The sequence below is a fragment of the Mobula birostris genome, chromosome 17, assembly GCF_030028105.1.
Source record: "Mobula birostris isolate sMobBir1 chromosome 17, sMobBir1.hap1, whole genome shotgun sequence".
Classification (NCBI taxonomy): Eukaryota; Metazoa; Chordata; class Chondrichthyes; order Myliobatiformes; family Myliobatidae; genus Mobula; species Mobula birostris.
Window position 1 is genome coordinate 6,546,798 of NC_092386.1, and position 23,337 is coordinate 6,570,134.

Below are 23,337 nucleotides of genomic sequence, written 5' to 3' on the forward strand. Positions count from 1 at the left end.
GTGTTTTAACCACCTGTTGTACAGGCCTCCTCTCCAAATGCAAGGCAGTCAGATCAAACAAATCTGACCAAGGAACCAAAATGAAAACGTTACAACAGGCCTAGTTAAGAAAGTGGGTTTAACATTTGTATTAAACAAGAAAAGAGACTTTTTTTTTTTAAAAAGACAATTCCAGACCTTCATGCCTCAGCTGCTTAAGTCAGCGGTCCCCAACCACCGGGCGGCAAAGCATGTGCTACCGGGCCACAAGGAAACGATACGAGTCCGCTGCACCTTTCCTCATTCCCTGTCATGCACTGTTGAACTTGAACATAGGGTTGTCAACTGTCCCGTATTTGCCAGGACATCCCCTATATTGGGCTAAATTGGTTTGTCCCATACAGGACCGCCCTTGTCCCGTATTTCCCCCGCTAAGGTAGAGCGTTCCTATGAAACCTTTCGTGCCGAAATGGCGTAAACAAGCAAAGAAGCAACTACCATTAAATTATATGGGTAAAATTTTTGAGCATTCCCAGACCCAAAAAATAACCTACCAAATCATACCAAATAACACATAAAACCTAAAATAACTCTAACATATAGTAAAAGCATTAATGATATGATAAATACACAGCCTATATAAAGTAGGAATAATGTATGTACAGTGTAGTCGGGAAGATTAAGCCAAAACCTATTTGTGGGGAAAAAAATTGGCACGTATGCGCTGTGCATGTCACATATGCGAACGTCACGCATGCGCACACAGGTGCCCGTGCAAGGCTTCATGATCATGGTAGTCTTTCTTAGGGTCAACATAAGTGGCTCATCAACACACACAAAAAATGCTGGTGAACGCAGCAGGCCAGGCAGCATCTATAGGAAGAGGTACAGTCGACATTTCGGGCCGGGACCCTTCGTCAGGATTTGACTGCTACCTTTGTCCCTTATTTGGGAGTGAGAAATTTGGCATGTTGAGGTGGGTGAGTTTAACCCTACTTGAACACCTACCTCACTCTCCACGGTCGGCCGGTCCACAAGAATATTGTCAATATTAAACCGGTCCGCAGTGCAAAAACGGTTGGGGACCCCTGGCTTAAGTCAATGGTGCCAGAGAGGAGATTTAAAATGCACTAAATAGAGGAATGTAGCAATCAGAGGGGATAAAGTACAAATACAAAAATCACTTTTAACTTAATTTATTACTGAACTGTCTAGGCCAAGGCTTAGAATGCTTTAGATAATTGCAAAAAGCCAAAATCAAGATGTAAAAATTATAAAACGGAGTGACACTCACCTGAAGTTTTTGGATTACATCCTCATTAGATTTGTCAACCACAACCTCTGGACTCTTCATTTTGGACTCTGTGGGCACATTTGTGTCAGTTCCTGCAAAAAGAAAATGTGGTCCAGAAAGCAATAATTAGAAGCCTGTTCCACTAATATTTTTAAAAAAAGTTACCCAATAGCATGAAGGGCAGCGATGCTTCACTACCAGACAAACTCAACACCTTCTATGCACGCTTTGAAGGGGAGAACACAACTACAGCAGTGAAGATCCCTGCTGCACCTGATGACCCTATGATCTCTGTCTCACAGGCTGATGTTAGACTGTCTTTAAAGAGAGTGAACCCTTGCAAGGTGTAAGGTTCCAATGGAGTATCTCTGAAAACCTGTGTCAACCAACTAGCGGGAGTATTCAAGGACATTTTCAACCTCTCACTGCAATGGGCGGAAATTCACACTTGCTTCAAAAGGGCAACAGTTATACCAGTGCCAAAGAATAATGTGGGCTGCCTTAATGACTTTCACCCAGTAGCACTCACATCGACATTGATGAAATGCTTTGACTAGACATGTCATGACCAGACTGAACTCCTGCCTCAGCAAGGACCTGGACCCATTGCAATTGGCCTATCGCCACAACAGGTCAATGGCAGACGCAATCTCAATGGCTCTCCACACGGCTTTAGACCACCTGGACAACAAAAATACCTATGTCAGGATGCTGTTCATCGACTATAGCTCAGCATTTAATACCATCATTCCCACAATCCTGATTGAGAAGTTGCAGGACCTGGGCCCCTATACCTCCCTCTGCGATTCAGGGGTGTGTGCTTAGCCCACTGCTCTATTCTCTATATACACATGACTGTGTAGCTAGGCATAGCTCAAATACCATCTATAAATTTGCTGACGATACAACCATTTTTGGTAGAATCTCAGGTGGTGACGAGAGGGTGTACAGGAGTGAGATATGCCAAATAGTGGAGTGGTACCACAGCAACAACCTGGCACTCAACGTCAGTAAGACGAAAGAGCTGATTGTGGACTTCAGGAAGGGTATGACGAAGGAACAGGTACCAATCCTCATAGAGGGATCAGAAGTGGAGACAGTGAGCAGCTTCAATTTCCTGGGTGTCAAGATCTGAGGAGCTAACCTGGTCCCAATCAATGTAGTTATAAAGAAGGCAAGACAGTGGCTATACTTTATTAGGAGTTTGAAGCAATTTGGCATGTCAACAAACACACTCAAAAACTTCTATAGTTGTACTGTGGAGAGCATTCTGACAGGCTGCATCACTGTCTGGTATGGAGGGGCTACAGCACAGGACTGAAAGAAGCTGCAGAAGGTTGTAAATCTTGTCGGCTCCATCTTGGGTACTAGCCTACAAAGAACCCAGGACATCTTTAGGGAGCGGTGTCTCAGAAAGGCAGCATCCATTATTAAGGACCTCCAGCAGCCAGGACATGCCCTTTTCTCACTGTTACCATCAGGTAGGAGGTACAGAGTCTGAAGGCACACACTTAGTGATTCAGGAACAGCTTCTTCCCCTCTGCCATCAGATTCCTAAATGGACATTGAATCTTTGGACACTACCTCACTTTAAAAAAATATATACAGTATTTCTGTTTTTGCACAATTTTTAAAATCTATTCAATATACGTAAGTGATTTACCTATTTATTATTATTATTGTTGTTATTTTTTCTCTGCTAGATTACGTATTGCATTGAACTGCTGCTGCTAAGTTAACAGATTTCACATCACATGCCGGTGATAACAAACCTGACTCTGATTAAGATGATAGGTACATCAATTTACTTCATTTACGTTTTTTTTATTTATTTGGAGATGCAGTGTGTTAAAGTGAATTTTTTTGGGTAGGTGATTTGTTTACACTTAAATGACTTTGGCCACCAGACTTCTATTTGACAAAGTACTGTGGATTGAGTCCACAGCAATGTGCTTCCTAAAAAGGTGTGAATACCAGATGCTTCTGCCACCATAGTTTGACCTGATGCTGTAGTTTTGAAGACAGTATTATAAGACCATAAGACAAAGGAGCAGAAGCAGGCCATTCAGCCCATTGAGTCTGCTCCACCATTTTATCATGAACTGACCCATTTTCTCCTATTTAGTCCCACTCCCCTGCCTTCTCACCATAACCTTTGATGCCCTGGCTACTCAGATACCTATCAATCTCTGCCTTAAATACACCCAATGACTTGGCTTCCATTGCTGCCCGTGGCAACAAATTCCATAGATTCACCACCCTCTGATTAAAAAAATTTCTTCGCATTTCTGTTCTGAAAGGGCGCCCTTCAATCCTTAAGTCATGCGCTCTCGTACTAGACTCCCTCATCATGGGAAACAACTTTGCCACATCTACTCTGTTCATGCCTTTTAACATTTGAAATGTTTCTATGAGGTCTCCCCTCATTCTTCTAAACTCCAAGGAATACAGTCCAAGAGCGGACAAATGTTCCTCATATGTTAACCCTCTCATTCCCAGAATCATTCTAGTGAATCTTCTCTGTACCCTCTCCAACGTCAGCACATCCTTTCTTAAATAAGGAGACCAAAACTGCCCACAGTACTCCAAGTGAGGTCTCACCAGCGCCTTATAGAGCCTCAACATCACATCCCTGCTCCTATACTCTATTCATTTAGAAATGAATGCCAACATTGCATTCGCCTTCTTCACTACCGACTCAACCTGGAGATTAACTTTAAGGGTATCCTGTACGAGGACTCCCAAGTCCTGTTGCATCTCAGAACTTTGAATTCTTTCCCCATTTAAATAATAGTCTGCCCGTTTATTTTTTCTGCCAAAGTGCATAACCATACACTTTCCAACATTGTATTTCATTTGCCACTTCTCTGCCCATTCTTCCAATCTATCCAAGTCTCTCTGCAGACTCTCCGTTTCCTCAGCACTACCGGCCCCTCCATCTATCTTCGTATTGTCAGCAAACGTAGCCACAAAGCCATCTATTCCATAATCCAAATTGTTAATGTACAACATAAAAAGAAGCGGCCCCAACACTGATCCCTGCGGAACACCACTGGTAACTGGCAGCCAACCAGAATAGGATCCCTTTATTCCCACTCTCTGTTTCCTGCCAATCAGCCAACGCTCTATCCACATATGTAACTTTCCCGTAATTCCACGGGCTCTTATCTTGTTAAGTAGCCTCATGTGTGGCACCTTGTCAAAGGCCTTCTGAAAATCCAAATATACAACATCTACTGCATTTCCCTTGTCTAGCCTACTGGTAATTTCCTCAAAAAATTGTAATAGGTTTGTCATGCAGGATTTTCCTTTAAGGAATCCATGCCTATCTTGTCATATGCCTCCAGGTAATCTGTAACCTCATTCTTGACAATCGACTCCAACAACTTCCCAACCATGGATGTCAAGCTAACAGGTCTATAATTTCCTTTTTGCTTCCTTGTCCCCTTCTTAAATAGCAGAGTGACATTTGCAATCTTCCAGTCCTCCGGAACCATGCCAGAATCTATCGATTTTTGAAAGATCATCGCTAATGCCTCCGCAATCTCCAGAGCTACTTCCTTCAGAACACGAGGGTCATTCCATCTGGTCCAGGAGATTTATCTACCTTTAGCCTATTCAGCTTCCTGAGTACTTTCTCTGTCGTAATTGTGACTGCGCACACTTCTCTTCCCTGCCACCCTTGAGTGTCCGGTATCCTGCTGTCTTCCTCAGTGAAGACTGATGCAAAATACTTGTTCAGTTCCTCTGCCATCTCCTCATCTCCCAATACAATTTCTCCAGCACCATTTTCTATCGGTCCTATATCTACTTTCACCTGTCTTTTACTCTTTATATACTTGAAAAAGCTTTTAGTATCCTCTTCGATATTATTTGCTAGCTTCCTTTCATAGTTAATCTTTTCTCTCTTAATGACCTTCTTGGTTTCCTTTTGTAAGGTTTTAAAAACTTCCCAATCCTCTGTCTTCCCACTAATTTTTGCTTCCTTGTATGCTCTCTCTTTTGCTTTAACTTTGGCTTTGACTTCTCTTGTCAACCACGGTTGCATCGGTTTTTCACTCGAAAATTTCTTCTTTTTTGGAATATACCTGTCTTGCACATTCCTCATTTCTTGCATAAACTCCAGCCACTGCTGCTCTGCCATCTTTCCCGCCGGTGTCCCTTTCCAGTCAACTTTGGCCAGTTCCTCTCTCATGCCACTGTAATTTCCTTTACTCTACTGAAATACCGACACGTCAGATTTCGGCTTCTATTTTTCTAATTTCACAGTGAACTCAATCATGTTATGATCACTGTCTCCTATCTATACATTATAAATATTAATTGTCTTCTATGCCAAGTAAATCCTAAAGGCTGTGGATACCAACCAGACATGTTGGCATCAGAAGGAAAGGATGGTGTGATATTTTATATGTAGCTTCAAAAGGAAGCATTGTCTACGCATTGTCTGTAATTTTTTAAGTAGCGATTGCCTTTGTGTTTAGCATATAAATATCGAACCCACATTGAGTGGAAAGCGTCTCCGTCCGTATGATGCCTGCTTGTTGTGTTGAATAAAGAAGCTGCTTTGTATCTACCAGTGACTCTGTCTCTCCAGTGATTTCATCCACGCTACAACACAGTGCGGAGTAGGCCCTTCTGGCCTTCGAGCTAAACCGCCCCAGCAACCCCTGACAATCCCGATTTAACCAGAATCTGATCAAGCGATAAGTCACAATGGCCAATACATACACAGCAGGCCTTTGGATTGAGGGAGCAAACCAGAGCACCCGGAGAAAACTCACATATTCAACGGGGAGGACGTACATAGACTCCCAGCAGAGGATGCTGGGATTGAAATCCAAACTCCCGATGCCCCAAGCTGTAATAGAGTCACGCTAACCATAACAGTTCTAGTTTAAGACTAGAATGTTAAACACTTCTGTGGAAGCTTAGCTAAACAAATCAAAATCAGCAATATGTATACACCAGACCTAATATTAGAAAACACTTACTTGCTTTTTTTGACATTTTAATTCTTGGCTTTAGCTCCCTTGGAAGTCTTCTCCAATCTGTACATTTACATATAAATTAACAGACAAGTCAGCAAAATCCATACAAGAAATGATGGTCAAGCTCTAAAGTTTTAGCCTAAGTTTGCAAAGCAGGTCTGTGTCCACATATTTCTCAATGGAAGGTGGTGTCAGACACTAACACAACATAAATGATATTCTCCTATGTAAAATACTACCAAGGACTGGGAAAACGATTAGTGTTTCTTTCCAAAGTGCTGAAAATGTATTGGTCTGTGTTAGAGGACGAGACCTAGGCCACAAAACCAATCAAAGTCTTTTCTGGAGGAAGATGAAAGCTTCAGGGGTTTCCATAGCAGAGAGGGGATCTTATAGAAACATACACAAAATTTTGAAAGGGATAGATAAGATGGAAAGTTGTTTCCATTTGTAGGTGAGACTAGAACTAGAGGATATTGCCTCAAGATTCAGGGGAGAAGATTCAGGATGGAGATGAGGAAAAACTGTTTTTCCCAGAGAGTGGTGAATCTGTGGAATTGTCTGCCCAGGGAAGCAGTTGAGGCTTCTTCACTAAATATATTTAAGATACAGTTATATAGATTTTTATGTAGTAGGGGAATTAAGGGTTATGAGGAAAAGGCAGGTAAATGGAGCTGAGTTTACAGACAGATCAGCCATGATCTTATTGAATGGCAGGGCAGGCTCGATGGGCCGGATGGCCTACTCCTGCTCCTATTTCTATGTTCTTATGTAGATGAGGAGAGACAAGGATGGAAAAGTCTATTTTATAAACATTAAAGATCAGCTTTATTTGTCACGAGTACATCGAAACATCAAAACAGACAGTGCAATACGTTATTTGTGTCACTGACCAGCACAGCCCGAGGATTGTTGCCATGCTTCCAGTGTCAATATGGCATCTCCAAAATGTACAGACCCAAACCTGCACTGTATGTGAGAGGAAACCAGTGTATTCCACTGGGAGGATGTACAGACCCCTCATAGAAGACATCAGAATTGAACTCCGACGCCCGAGCTGTAATGGTGGCATGCTAACTGCTATGCTATTTAATAGTCATATGAATGCTTTCGCACTTTTGTAATAAAGTAATACTAACATAATCACAAGAAATTCTGCAGATTTTAGAAATCCAGAGTAGCACACACAAAATGCTGGAGGAACTCAACAGGTCGGACAGCATCTATAGAAATGAATAAACAGTTGATCCTTCAGTCCAAACCCTTCATTAGGACTGGAAAGGAAGGAGGCAGAAGTCAGAATAAAAAGGTGGAAGGGGGGTAAAAAGCACACACTGGCAAGTGATAGGTGAGAGCGGGTGAAAGGGAAGGAGGCTGGGTGTGGTAGGGGATGAAACAAGAAGCTGGGAAGTGATAGGTGGAAAAGGTAAAGGGCTGTAGAAGGAGAAATCTGATAGGAGGGGAGAGCGGACCATGAGAGATAGGGAAGCAGGAGGGGCACCAGAGGGAAGTAATGGGCAGGTGAGAAGGGAAGCGATAAGAGAGAAATTAGAATGGGAGACAGAAAAAGAGAGGAGGAGGTGGCAGAAATTACCAAAAGTTAGAGAAAACACATGATTAGTCAGGTTCTATAATAGTAATGGATGGAGTTATGCCGGTATATATAAAGTGTATCCAAAACATATTGAGTATTATAGACTTTTATGTAAATCAACAGATCACTTTGGAGTGGACTAAGTCCATCAATACTCATTAACAAATTAATCTGTACTTACCTGGTGTCCATTTCTTGGTGCCATTCTTTTCTGTATACTTTTGAGTATACCTTTCAATATCTAAATTGAAGAAATATCTTTCAAAATTGCATTTCATAATTTTTCAAAGCTGCTTCACAATATATTACGGTTGAATCATTTATGGTCATAATCAGTTTTTAGTAGTGATTGTTTAAGAAATGATTACATCTTCGTCCTGTATTACATTACTCATGCTGGAATATGAAATAAAAATATACAAACTATATAAAAGAAATATATAAAAGAAATAATTTTAATTTAAAAATCAACCTTCAGTGCTGTCAAAATATAGCAATACATCATTGAGGACCCTTTTGGATTAGACTGTTTAATTATTATTTTCTTTGCAGTTTAACAATTACCTGCTGATATTTTATATAATTACTTTTATACAAGTAATTGTTTATTATGCTTCCTAGTGGTGACAATATGTATATGCATGTTCAATGTGTCCCCTAATGGTTATATTGCTATAACACTGGTGTGGTTCTGAAAAGCTTCTTTGTTCTGCATTACTTGAATAAGAACTGTCTGATTCATTATCTCTTAGCTACAAATTTGAATGAAATTTTCCATATTGATGGGTGTAAAAGAGCTGCTTATGCTGGGCGCCATCGTTTTAGCATTTTAATCTTAGTTTTTTTGTCTCTCCTTTGTAGACCTCCTTCTCTGCCCATTTTGATTTTCCTTTGTTCTGTTAACACTTAATAAAACAATCATGAAGCAACAAGTTTTATGCCTCTTTCCTGAGAGAACCTTGGATTTAAACATCAGAATCCAACCACTCTCATTACTGAGGACATGCCCTCTTCTCGTTACTACCATCAGGGAGGAGGTACAGGAGCCTGAAGACACACACTCAATGTTTTAGAAACAGCTTCTTCCCCTCCACCATCAGATTCCAGAATGGTCCATGAACACCATCTCATTATCCCTTTTCTATGCTATTTAATTTTTTTTTGTTGTAGCTTATGCCTGCTCTGTAATGTGGCCACAAAACAACAAATTCACTCCACACATCAGTGATAACAAACCCGATTCTGATTCTGATCTTGGTGTTTCAACTTACTTTTACTTGCCAACTGTAATGGTAATGAAATGAGAACACAAAACCAAAAAAAACCAGCTTTACTTGTCATATGAACATTGAAACATACAGTGAAACATCAAATCAAATCACTGAGGATCAGCCTAAGAAGTGTCCCCATGATCCTAGCACCAACATAGCATGTCCACAGCTTACTAACCCTAAAATGAACGTCTTTGGAACATAGGAGGAAAACAGAGCACCCAGGGGAAACCCACATGGTCACAGGGAGAACGTACAAACTCCTTAGATGGCGACAGGAGTTGACCCTCTATCTTACAGCTGGTGCTGGAAAGCATTACACTACTGTGATGTATGGGGCCACAAACCAGTTACTGGACTGATGCAGTTACAATTCATATTCATTTATTCATCACAGGGATATCAAAATATAGTGAAATGCATCCTTTCTCCTAACAACCAACACAAGTAACGATGTGCTGGGGCAGCCCACAAGTGTCACCACGCTTTGCAGCACCAACACAGCAGGCCCACTATGTTCAGCAGAACATAAGAACAATGACAAGAAGCGCATATTGTATTTACATATTTAGAGGTACAGTGCATTACAGGTCTTTCCGGTCCAACAAGCTGCCCTGGCCAGCATCCCATCGATTTAACCCTTGCCCAATCACAGGTCAGTTTCCAATGAACAATTAACCTACTAACTGCTGCATCTTTGGACTGTGGGAGGAAACCAGAGCACCCGGAGGAAACCGACAGTTCACAGGGAGAACATACAAACTCTCTGCGATGGACTCCAAACTCAGAAATGCTGTAATAGCGTTGCACTAACAGCTATGATTCTGTCAAAAAAATACTACGGTGGTGGTGGTTGTCCGTCACATCTGATGACGACAGGAAACCTGTGCGGGAGAGTTTTTAAAGCAGAAAAGTCATTGTACGGGGCAGTTCTACCCTCTTGACCTCGGAAGGCCGAGTCCAGTCCCAAACTGCAGTCCTTGGTTGCAGTGGATGACCATGACGTCTTCTGTGCCTCGTCACACACTTCGCTTTCCACTGAGCGTTGAGAACTGCCCTCCAGGTGATTGATCTCATCCACCCAGTCCACCGGCACTGACTTCACGTGCTAGGACAGGCGTGTTCCTCTCTCACTGGGGTACGAGACCCTCCAGCTACCCTCACCCGGTTTAGCCTGCCTGTCGAAGAGGTGTACCAGGGTGTGGCTGCTGTCACACGCAAATTGATATTTGGAGCCACAGGTGAGAGTCGAGTGTCTGCGGCGACCAAAGGTGAGACAGCTGCCTCGGACTGGACACAACAAGCCCCTTCACCAGAGGTGTTACCTCTCCACGACAATGATAGAGGGCCTTGGTCACTCCCCTGCAGTAATCTGACATCAGATTGTCAGAAATTCTGCCAGCCTAGCATCTGGCTAACACATTAGATGGGAAAGTGTGCGGAGGCCTCGAGGACAATCTGGGTGTGAAGCCACAGTTCCTGAATGTGGCCTAGACTGGGTCTGGATTGTGAACCATGTGTGAGACCAAATCATGGCTGGGATTTAGATCACAGAGAATCTGGAATCCAAGTATTGTCACATGTGCCAGGCTACAGAGAAGAACTTGTGTACCATTCGTACAGATCAAATCATTACACAATGCATTGATAGAACAACGCAAAACAGTAACGATGCAGGATAAATGAGTGCCACCGCAGTGTAGCGGGTTAGCACAACACTGTTACAGCTCGGGGCATCACAGTTCAGAGCTCTATCTCAGTGACTCTGTAAGGAGTTTGTATATCGTCCCTGTGGAATGAGTGGGTTTCCTCCGGGTGCTCCGGTTTCCTCCCACAGTCCAAAGATGTACCGGTCAGTAGGATAATTGGTCATTGTAAATTGTCCTCTGATTAGAGGCTAGGGTTAAATTGGGGGTTGCTGGGCCTGTTCCACATAGTACCTGGAAATAAAAGTAATTGAAGTGTAAAAGCTGCAGAGAGAGCGCAGTGCAGCTAAACAATAAAGAGCAAGATCACAACAGCAGGTCCATTCAGGAGTCTGAGAACAGTGGGATAGAAGCTGTCCTCGAGCCTGCTGGTGCATGCCTTCCTGCTTTTTTTTTTATCTCCTGCCTATGGAAGGAGGGAGAAGAGAGAATGGCTGGGGTAGTTGGGGTATTTCATTATGCTGGCTGCATTACTGAGGCAGTGAGAAGTGTACAAAGACACCACAGAAAATGTAATTTATAGTAAGTTCCTGTCTTTCCACTACACTGCTGTCACAAAACAACAAATTTCACACGCACCAGAGATAATACATCTGATTCTAATTCTATAAACTATCCCAGTTCATGTGAAAATGTATTATGATTTAAAATGTAAGCGTTTTTACCCCAACTTCATTGCTTCATTCTACAGATGCACAACCTAACCAGTTGCATCATTTCCTTGGTATGAAAATTTAACTACAGCGGACGGGAAGGCTCCACGATGGGTCGTCAAAGCTGCCCAATGCATCACCAGCACTAGCCTACCTACCATCAAGGATCTATATATACAGAAAGGTGCCAGAACAAGGCCAGTAACATCATTAAGAATCCCACCCACCCAGCTCACGGACTGTTTGCCCAGTGCTTCAGGGGAGGACTCTATGCAGCATCCACACCAGGACCACCAGACTCAAAAACAGTTACTTTCCCCAAGCAGGAAGACTGATCAACACCTCCACCCACTAACTCCACCACTACTTTATTACTTCCTGTCAGTCACCTTATGTACAGCCATACAATCAATGTATACAAGCTATCTTATCTACTTATATCTATTATTTTTTAAAGTTATTATTGTATTTTTATCTAGTGCTGTTTGTGCTGCAACGGATCTGGAGTAACAATTATTTTGTTCCCCTTTACACTTGTGAACTGGAAATGACATTGAACAATCTCAAATCTTCTTACCTTTTTTTTCAATAGCAGCTTCAATGTAGTAAGGCAGCTTCTTGCAGGCTCCCCTTAACTCCTGCTTCAAGGCTAGGATATAGTTCACATCTTCCCCTGTATTCAAGGGGACAGGCTTAAATTCTGTGGGCTACAGATCGGTAATGTAGATTATCATACAGTGCAAGTACATTAGGAAATAACAAACTGAAACTAGGCAAGTACATTATTGATCCAAACAAACATCATGAAGGATACCCCACCCCACCCTGCTCATTAACTCCCACTCCCATCAGGGAGGAGTCTACATAGCATCCACACCAGGACCACCAGACTCAAAGACAGTTACTTCCCCAAGCAGTGAGGCCGATCTACGCCTTCACCCACTAACCCAACCCTCCACACCTCCAACCACCACTACTTTATCATTTCCTGTCAGAGTCACCTTGTAGGAGGCATGGATCTAATTTTATTTTGTGTTGCCTGTTTATTCTGGATAACTTGTCACATGGGTTGGACCACTGTAGAAGCAAATGAGTATAGTTTAGTTTAGTCTAATCGAAAGTCATTGAGCCAGAGTGATCTTTTTTTGTTGACCACTTAATTACACTAATTGTAACATTAATTTTATTATATCACTGATTTAGTTTTGTTTAAAAAAGGGATCTAGTGTTTTTCCAGCTTACATGACTAATAAACTCTTCTCAGGCTCCCAGCCGGGTACAGGTATTAATTTTAATAGACAGAGTAGATGTGGAAAAGATGTTTCCCATGGTGGGAGAGTCCAGGACAAGAGGGCACAGCCTCAGGATAGAGGGGCACCCTTTCAAAACAGAGATGCAGAGAAATTTCTTTAGTCAAAGGGTGGTGAACTTGTAGAAGTTGTTGCCACTTGCAGCTGTGGAGGCCAGGTTGTTAGGTGTATTTAAAGCAGAGATTGATAGGTTCTTCATTGGACATGGCATCAAAGGTAATAGGGAGAAGGCCGGGAACTGGGGTTGAGGAGGAGATAAAGAAAAAGGACCAGCCATGATTGAATGGTGGAGCAGACTTGATGGGCCAGATGGCCTAATTCTGCTCCCATGTCTTACGGAATTAATCGACGTTTCGATGTCAAACTCTTGTCATCTTCATCAGGGATGATGCCTGAGTATGTATAGTCTGGTGGTATTTATACCCCTGTCTGGTCTGGACTAGACGTGTCCAGGCATTATCCCTGATGAAAATGACAGAGTTTGTCTTCGAAACATCGGTTAAAATTGATACCTGTATCCGGCTGGTAGTCCCAGAAGAGTTTATTAGTTTTGTTAGATTTTTCTTTAAGTTGCTATAAGATTGCTCATCTTTGCTGGCTTGGAACCTCAGTTATTTGTAAGCACATCATACAATGTCAAATCCCATACTCAGCCTCTCAGCGGTTTTCCTTTGTTTTCAAGTAACGGCTACACACCTCATGTACAGACACTCCAGTGCCGAGCGTCACTGTATGGATGTACAATCCATGTATACACGTTATCTTACATATTTATATTTATTGCACTTTTTAAACTTATTATTGTGTTCTTTATCTTGTGTTGTTTGTGCTGCATTGGATCTGGAGTAACAATTATTTCATTCTCCTTTACACTTGTGTACTGGAAATGACATTAAACAATCTTGAAAATTCATCTATCTCAACCTCTCCTAGAATCTGAAAATCAACTTGATCTTAAATATATTAATTGAATCAGATTCTGCCTCTCAGAAGAAGTGTATCAATTTCATCAAGAATGCATTGACTGGGAGCTGATCCAAAATTCTAAATCTTCTCACAATTGGAAACTTCCTCTCAGCACCGACTCTATCAGACCTCTCGTGAAATCACCATACACACTTCACATGACCGCCTCACTCGCTGCTTTGTTGAGTATCACACTAACCTGCTACACAAAAGACAACCCCTTCGCTCCAGAAACCAACACAGTCAACCTTTCCTCAACTTCCTCCAATGCAGATATATGCCAAAATCATGCAGAGTAGTCAGCCTTCCCCATTTTTTACATCAAAATACATATATGTCACCATATACAACCCTGAGATTCATTTTCTTGCGGGCATAGTCAATAAATCCATTAACCACAATAGAATCAATGAAAGATCGCATCAACTGGACATACAACCAGTGCTGAAGAGACAACAAACAGTGCAAACATAAAAATAAATAATAATAACAAATAAATAAACAATAAACATTGAGAATCTGAACTGGAAGGGGACTAATATCCTAGTGAAATGGTTTACTGGTGCTGCACAGTGAGGTTTCAACTCAAGTTACAGGGGCCTGGGAACCAGAGTGCCACAACAGTTAGTAGAGGAGGTTGTGGAGACAGATGTTGGTAAGACCTCAGGCAAAGTCAGGAATCAAAAGGTTGAACATGGTGAGACTGGGGTCCTCAGCTGTGTATACTTCAACGCAAGCATTGTGCAGAAAAGGTGGGTGAGCTCAGGGCATGGAATTATGAAGTTGTCGCCATTACTGAGACTTGGTTGCAGGAGGGGCAAGACTGGCAGCTCAATATCCTTGGGTTCTGTTGTTTTAGACAGTGCGGGAGGATTAAAGGTGGGGGGGGGGCGGCTGCGTTACTAGTCAGGGAAATTGTCACGGCAGCGCTCCGTCAGGACAGACTGGAAAACTCATCTAGTGAGGTGTTATGGGTGGAACTGAGGAATAAGAAAAGGTATGACCACACTAATGGGACTATACTACAGACCACCCAACAATCTGAGGGATTTAGAGGAACAAGTTTGTGGAGAGATTGTAGCAAGACTGTAGCAAGAAACAGAAGGTTGTTATACTAGCGCAAACACGAGGAAATCTGCAGATGCTGGAAATTCAAGCAACACACACAAAATGCTGGTGAACACAGCAGGCCAGGTAGCATCTATAGGAAGAGGTACAGGTGACGTTTTGGGCCGAGACCCTTCGTCAGGACTAACTGAAAAAAGAGATAGTAAGAGATTTGAAAGTGGGAGGGGGAGGGGGGAGATCCGAAATGATAGGAGAAGACAGGAGGGGGAGGGATGGAGCCAAGAGCTGGAAAGTTGATTGGCAAAAGGGATACAAGGCTGGAGAAGGGAGAGGATCATGAGATGGGAGGCCTAGGGACAGAGAAAGGGGGAGGAGCGCCCAGAGGAAGATGGAGAACAGGCAAGGAGTTATAATGAGAGGAACAGAGGGAGAAAAAGAGAGAGGGAAAAAAGGGAAAAAATAAAAATAAATAAATAAGGGATGGGGTAAGAAGGGGAGGAGGGGCATTAACGAAAGTTAGAGAAGTCAATGTTCATGCCATCAGGTTGGAGGCTACCCAGACAGAATATAAGGTGTTCTTCCTCTAACCTGAGTGTGGCTTCATCTTGACAGTAGAGGAGTCTGTGGATAGACATATCAGAATGGGAATGGGACGTGGAATTAAAATGTGTGGCCACTGGGAGATCCTACTAGGTGATTTTAACTTTTTGCGTATTGACTGGGACTTCCATACTGCAAGAGGACTACACGGGATAGAGATTGTCAAAGGTGTTCAGGAAAGTTTTCTTCATCAGCATGCAGAAGTCCCAATGAAAGAGCGTGCAACACTGGATCTGCTGTTAGGGAATGAGACAGGGCAGGCGACAGAAGTTTGTGTAGGGGAACACATAGCACCTAGACATCACGATGCCATTAGTTTCAAAGTAAATATGGAAAAAGATATGTCTGGTCTGTGAGTTGAGATTCTAAACTGGAGAAAGGTCAATTTTGATAGTATCAGAAATGATCTGGCGACTGTGGATAGAGTTAGGCTTTTTCTCTGTCAAAGGTGTACTTGCTAAGCAGGAGGCCTTCAAAAGTGAAATTTTGAGAGTACAAAGCTTGTATGTGCCTGTCAGAATAAAAGGTAAAGATAAGAAGTATAGGGAACCTTGGCTTTCCAGAGATATTGAGGCCCTGGTTAAGAAATTAAAAAAAGGAGGTGCATAAACAGGTACAGACAGGCAGGCAGGTACAAATGAGGTGCTTCTGGAGTACAAGAAATACAAGGGAACACTTAAGAAAGAAATCAGGAGGGCTAAAATAAGGCATGAATTTGTCCTTATCAGACAAGGTGAAGGAAAATCCTCAGGGATTCTACAGACATGTTAAGAGCAAGAGAGTTACAAAGGAGAAAATTGATCCTCTGGAAGACCAGAATGTTAATCCATGTGTGGAGCCAAAATTAAATTTCAATTAATTTTTTTGTATCGATATTTACTCAGGAGATGGACACAATAACTATAGAAGTAAGTCTATGAAGGGTCTTGGTCCAAAACATTCACTGGTTACTCTTTTCCATAGATGAATTCCTCCAGCATTTTGTGTACGTTGCTCTGGATTACCAGCATCTCAATAAGTCAATAAGTACATTTAACGTCAGAGAAACGTATACAATATACATCCTGAAATTCTTTTTCTTTGCAGACATCTATGAAAACAGAGGAATGCCCCAAAGAATGAATGACAGTTAAACATTAGAACCCCAAAGCCTCCCTCCAGCTCCCCCCTCCCACGCATAAGCAGCAGCAAGGCAACGAACCCCCCCCCCTCCACCAGCAAAAAGAAACATCGGCACCCTCCACCGAGCACTCAAGCATGCAGCAAAGCATCAATAAACACACAGACTTGCAGATTTTCTTGAGTTTGTGGAGCTATGGTCAATAACTAGGAGCTGCCAAAGCGAAACCCTGCATCCCATTACCAGGCGTTGAACACCAGACAATGAACTCATGAACACTGCCTCATTATTCTTCTTTTCTTTTGGCTCTTTATAGACTGCTTACTTACTTTTATACATATTTCTTACTGCAATTTAAGAGGTCACTGCACAGGATCGAAAAAGCTGCAGAAAGTTGTAAACTCAGTCAGCTTCATTGCCACTAGCCTCCCAGCATCTAAGACATCTTCAAAAGGCGATGCTTCAAAAAGGCAGCATCCATCATGAAGGATTCTCATCACCCAGAACGTGCCCTCTTCTCATTGCTACCATCACGGAGGAGATACCGGAGCCTGAAGACACACACTCAATGTTTCAGGAACAGCTTCTTCCCCTCTGCCATCAGATCATCCATGAACATTACCTCACTAGGTTTTCATCTCTTTTTGAACTATACAATACATTTCATTTATAGCAAAACTCACAAAATGCTGGAGGAACTCAGCAGGTCAGGCAGCATCCATGGAAATGAATAGGCAGTCGATGTTTAGGGTTGAGACCCTTCCTCAGGACTTAACTGAAACATCGACTATTTATTCATTTCCATAGATGCTCCCTCAATTGTAGAGGATTCAAAGGAGGTTCAGGAAAATGATCTCAGGATTGAATGGCTTGTCATATGAAGAGTGTTTGATGGCTCTGGGCCTGTATTCACTGGAATTCAGAAGAATGAGGGGGGAACCTCACTGAAAACTATTGAATATTGAAAGGCCCAGACAGAGTGGACATGGAGAATATGGCTCCTATAGCGGATGAGTCTAGGACCAGAGGACACAGCCTTAGAACAGAGGAGTGTCCTTTTAGAACAGAGATGAGGGAGAGTTTCTTTAGCCAGAGACTGGTGAATCTATGGAATTATTTGCCACAAGCAGCTGTGGAGGCTAAGTCTTTATGTATATTTAAGGCAGAGGTTGATAATTCTTGATTGTTCAGGGCATGAAGGGATACGGGTAGAAGGCAGGAGATTGGGGCTGAGAGGAAAAAAGGATCAGCTGGGATGAAATGGCAGAGCAGACACAATGGACCAAATGGCCTAATTCTGCTCTAATATCTTATGGTCTATGGTCTCTTGTCCCCAGTGGTAGAAATATTTCTTCACAATTTACAAGCATAAAAAAAAATCCCATATCTGACCTTGGACTGGCTGCTAATATAAACCTTAGTCAAAACAGAGCCGTAAACCTGGATCAGAGATAGAACACAAACATTTTCCTTCCATAATCTCATCTTCCAAAGGAAAACTGGATACTGCTCCATGGTTTGATTGGCTAAGACTCCAAACGCATTGTTCAATTGGTTGTTTGGCTGTGTTTTTTTTCTTCATAGTTTCTCATAAATTCTATTGTATATATTTTTTATTTTCCTGTAAAGGCCTACAAGTGTGCTGGGCCAGATTGAAAAGGACAGGGTGTCAGGGCCAGAGGTGATGGACGAACTGGTGTTCAGCTCACTGCTCGGTGAGGTTTACTTGTCTCCGTGGACTGAAGCTGTGACTTGTAACTAATGGGCTCCTGGACCAACTGCAGTAGTGTCTGGCTTCATAGCTGTGGATTCACTTTCGTAAACTTCAGTTCTGAATATTACTTGCTTACTTTTATTGTTTGTGCAATGTGCTTTTTTCCTCTGCACATTGGTGTTTGATTTTTTAAAAAAATCAGTTCAATTGGGTTCCTTTTGTTCTGTGGCTGCCTGTACGAAGACAAATCTCAAGGCGGTACATAGTATACATACTTTCATAATAAATATACTTTGAACTTTGAAGAAAGTGGCACCACAGTGTAGCAGTTAGTTCGACACTATTACAGCTCGGGGCATTGGAATTGAGTATTCAAACCCAGCGTTTTCTATAAAGAATCCTGTGGAAAGTGTGGGTTTTCTTTAGGTGCTCCAGTTTCCTCCCAGTGGCCAAAGACGTACTGGTTAGTAGGTTAATTGGTCATTGCAGATTGTCCTGTGACTTGGCTAGGATTAGAGATTGTTGGGGGTTGTTGGGTGGTGCAGCTCATGGTGACATATACACACTTCGATAATAAATTTACTTTGAATCCACTGATATGTAGACACTGGGACTGGATTTAATTTAAGACACCAGATGCCAAGATGTTTTAGCAGAGTAGATGAGAAGATGTTGTTCCTGGGGGGGGGGGGGGGGGGGGGAGGGTGGTAAGAATTGTGGAAATAAGGGGTAATTTATTTTTAAATGAAATGTTGTCCAACTAAGACAAGGTGAAATTTTGTTCTCTCGGGAGTTTGAGAATCTTAAGAATTCTCTTCCTCAGAATAAGTAATGGAGACAGACTCAGAATATCTTTTAAAATAGAGGCAGACGGATTCTAGATAAGCAAAGGAATGAAGATTGCTGCAATCAGATTAAAATGCAGATTGATATTACAATTGGATCACACTTCAGGATGCAAATACAATGGATTCCAGTTAATTGAGTCATTGTTAATTGGGGCAGATACTTGTTTGCAAAAACTAATGAAGAAAATAGCAGGAAAATTCCCTTCTTTTATTGAGGGCACTATGCTGCTTAATTGGGGCAGGAGACTGTTGCCGAACGGTTTCTAACTAGAGTCAGTCGTGTGCTCGTGTGGCCATTAGATACTACACCATGCTTAGAATGAATAATTTTTAGGATAGTGTCAACTTGTAGCACTTGTATTCAAAAGGCAGAGAGTTTAGTCACTGATGGTTGGTGGGAAATTAGCAGCAAGACAATTCAGAACTGTTATGCTCACTGCAGTTTCAAGCATTCAGGCGTGGAGATGCCAGGAATGACTGTTAAACATTACAGAGCGAACAGAGGCATTTGCTCATTCAATTTTACACCAAAACTGATGGTCACCCTGGAAACTTTTATTACCTGTTTGGTCATTGGATTCAGCACTTTAATGTAAGGATTATTATATATAGCAGAGTACTGTTACATATAAGACTACAGGATATAGGAGCAGAATTAGGCCATTTGGCCCATTGAGTCAGCTCCACCATTTCATCATGGCTGATCCTATTTTCCTCTCAGCCCCAGTCTCCTGCTTTCACCCTGTATCCCTTCATGCCCTAAACAATCAAGAATCCATCAACCTTTGTCTTAAATATACTATAAATAAAGACTTGGCCTCCATGGCTGCCTGTGGCAATGAATTCCACAGAATCACCACTATCTGGCTAAAGAAATTCCTCATCTCCGTTCTAAAAGGACACTCCTCTATTCTGAGACTGTGTCCTTCGGTCCCCAACTCTCCCACCAGAGGAAACATCCTCTTCAAGTCCACTTTATCAAGGCCTTTCACCATTTGATTAGGTTTCAATTAGGTCACGCTCTTCATTTGAGAGACCATTCAATCCCGGAATACTTTTCGTGAACCTTCTTTGAAACCCTCTGATTTCAGTAAATCCTTTCTAAGATTAGGGGCCCATAACTGCTCACAGTACTCCAAATGATGTCCCACCAGTGCTTTATAAAATCTCATCATTACATCTTTGCTTTTATATTCTAGTCCTCTTAAAATGAATGCTAACAGTGCATTTGCCTTCCTTATCACAAGTTCAACCTGCAGATTAACCTTGGGGAATCCCACACAAGGACTCCCAAGTCCCTTTGCATTTCAGTTTTTTATATTTTCTCTCCCTTTAGAAAGTATTCAACCCCTTCATTTCTTCTGCCAAAGTGCATGACATACACTTCCTGACATTGTATTCCATTTGTCACTTCTTTCCCCATTCTCCTAATCTGTCCAAGCCTCTCTACTTCCTCAAGACTACCTGCCCCTCCACCGATCTTTGCATCATCTGCAAACTTTGCAAGAAAGTCATCAATTCCATCATCTAAGTCATTGACATATAATGTAAAAAGAAGCAGTCCCAACACAGACCCCTGTGGAACACTACTAGTCACCAGCAGCCAACCAGAAAAATATCTCTTTATTCCCACTCTTTGCCTCCTGCCAATCAACCTCTGCTTTAACCATGCTAGAAACTTTCCTGTAATAATGTTTCCTGTTATCATGTATGTAATATATTGTGATTATTGTATGAACTAGAGAAAGCTTGGGCTTATCTCCATGGGCCAAAGCAGGATGAGAGGTGACTTGATAAAGGTGTATAAGATTATAAGACCATAAGACATAGGGGCAGAATTGGGCATTTAACCCATCGAGTCCACTCCACCATTTTATTATAGCTGATCCCAGCTCCCATTCAACCCCCTATACCTGCCTTCTCACCATATCCCTTGATGCCCTGACCAATCAGGAATCTACCAACTTCAAGTTGAATATACTCACTGACTTGGCATCCACTGCAGTCTGAGGCAGAGCATTCCACAGATTCACTGCTCTTTGGCAAAAATAAATCGTCCTTACTTCTGTTCTAAAAGGTCGCCCCTCAATATTGAGGCTGTGCCCTCTAGTTCTGGATACCCCCACTAAAGGAAACATTCTCTCCACAACCACCTTATCTAGTCCTTTCAATATTTGGTGGGTTTCAATAAGATCTGCACCCACCCCTCCCCCTCCAGTATTCTTCTAAATTCTAGTGAGTACAGGCCCAAAACTGCCAAATGCTCCTCATAAAAAAGCTTTTATAGATATGTAAAAAGGAAAAGACTGGTAAAGACAAATGTAGGTCCCCTGCAGACAGAAACAGGTGAATTGATTATGGGGAGCAAGGACATGGCAGACCAATTGAATAATTACTTTGGTTCTGTCTTCACTAAGGAGGACATAAATAATCTTCCAGAAATAGTAGGGGACAGAGGGTCCAGTGAGATGGAGGAACTGAGCAAAATACATGTTAGTAGGGAAGTGTGTTAGGTAAATTGAAGGGATTGAAGGCAGATAAATCCCCAGGGCCAGATGGTCTGCATCCCAGGGTGCTTAAGGAAGTAGCCCAAGAAATAGTGGATGCATTAGTGATAATTTTTCAAAACTCGTTAGATTCTGGACTAGTTCCTGAGGATTGGAGGGTGGCTAATGTAACTCCACTTTTTAAAAAAGTTGGGAGAGAGAAACCGGGGAATTATAGACCGCTAGCCTAACGTTGGTGGTGGGGAAACTGCTGGAGTCAGTTATCAAGGATGTGATAACAGCACATTTGGAAAGCGGTGAAATGATCGGACAAAGTCAGCATGGATTTGTGAAAGGAAAATCATGTCTGACGAATCTCAGAATTTTTTGAGGATGCAGCTAGTAGAGTGGATAGGGGAGAACCAGTGGATGTGGTATATTTAGATTTTCAGAAGGCTTTTGACAAGGTCCCACACAGGAGATTAGTGTGCAAACTTAAAGCACACGGTATTGGGGGTAAGGTATTGGTGTGGGTGGAGAGTTGGTTAGCAGACAGGAAGCAAAGAGTGGGAATAAACGGGACCTTTTCAGAATGGCAGGCGGTGACTAGTGGGGTACCGCAAGGCTCAGTGCTGGGACCCCAGTTGTTTACAATATATATTAATGACTTGGATGAGGGAATTAAATGCAGCATCTCCAAGTTTGCGGATGACACGAAGCTGGGTGGCAGTGTTAGCTGTGAGGAGGATGCTAAGAGGATGCAGGGTGACTTGGATAGGTTGGGTGAGTGGGCAAATTCATGGCAGATGCAATTTAATGTGGATAAATGTGAAGTTATCCACTTTGGTGGCAAAAATAGGAAAACAGATTATTATCTGAATGGTGGCCGATTAGGAAAAGGGGAGGTGCAACGAGACCTGGGTGTCATTATACACCAGTCATTGAAAGTGGGCATGCAGGTACAGCAGGCGGTGAAAAAGGCGAATGGTATGCTGGCATTTATAGCGAGAGGATTTGAGTACAGGAGCAGGGAGGTACTACTGCAGTTGTACAAGGCCTTGGTGAGACCACACCTGGAGTATTGTGTGCAGTTTTGGTCCCCTAATCTGAGGAAAGACATCCTTGCCATAGAGGGAGTACAGAGAAGGTTCACCAGATTGATTCCTGGGATGGCAGGACTTTCATATGAAGAAAGACTGGATGAACTGGGCTTGTACTCGTTGGAATTTAGAAGACTGAGGGGGGATCTGATTGAAACGTATAAGATCCTAAAGGGATTGGACAGGCTAGATGCAGGAAGATTGTTCCCGATGTTGGGGAAGTCCAGAACGAGGGGTCACAGTTTGAGGATAGAGGGGAAGCCTTTTAGGACCGAGATTAGGAAAAACTTCTTCACGCAGAGGGTGGTGAATCTGTGGAATTCTCTGCCACAGGAAACAGTTGACGCCAGTTCATTGGCTATATTTAAGAGGGAGTTAGATATGGCCCTTGTGGCTACGGGGGTCAGGGGGTATGGAGGGAAGGCTGGGGCGGTGTTCTGAGTTGGATGATCAGCCATGATCATAATAAATGGCGGTGCAGGCTCGAAGGGCCAAATGGCCTACTCCTGCACCTATTTTCTATGTTTCTATATGTTAACCCCTTCATCCCCAGAATCATCCTCATGAACTTCCTCTGGACTCTCTCCAATGACAATACATTCTTTTTGAGATAAGGGGCCCAAAAATGCATTATCAT

The 23,337-nt window shown here is 42.4% G+C and overlaps 2 protein-coding genes across 2 annotated transcripts in view; one reads left to right on the top strand and one right to left on the bottom strand.

Annotated features, from left to right (window-relative positions):
• LOC140211489 (ATP-dependent clpX-like chaperone, mitochondrial) overlaps positions 1–23,337 on the top strand; it is a 127,676-nt gene that overhangs the window by 23,137 nt on the left and 81,202 nt on the right. The gene's annotated exons all lie outside the window — the stretch shown is intronic.
• The window catches only part of polr3g (polymerase (RNA) III (DNA directed) polypeptide G), a 33,220-nt gene that overhangs the window by 5,331 nt on the left and 4,552 nt on the right, over positions 1–23,337 (bottom strand). The window contains exons 2-5 of the mRNA XM_072281236.1: positions 12,066–12,195; positions 8,040–8,099; positions 6,268–6,324; positions 1,274–1,365 (exon numbers count right to left, since the gene is read on the bottom strand). Of these exons, the coding sequence (XP_072137337.1) occupies positions 1,274–1,365; positions 6,268–6,324; positions 8,040–8,099; positions 12,066–12,195 (339 nt within the window). The remainder of the gene's footprint in view (positions 1–1,273; positions 1,366–6,267; positions 6,325–8,039; positions 8,100–12,065; positions 12,196–23,337) is intronic.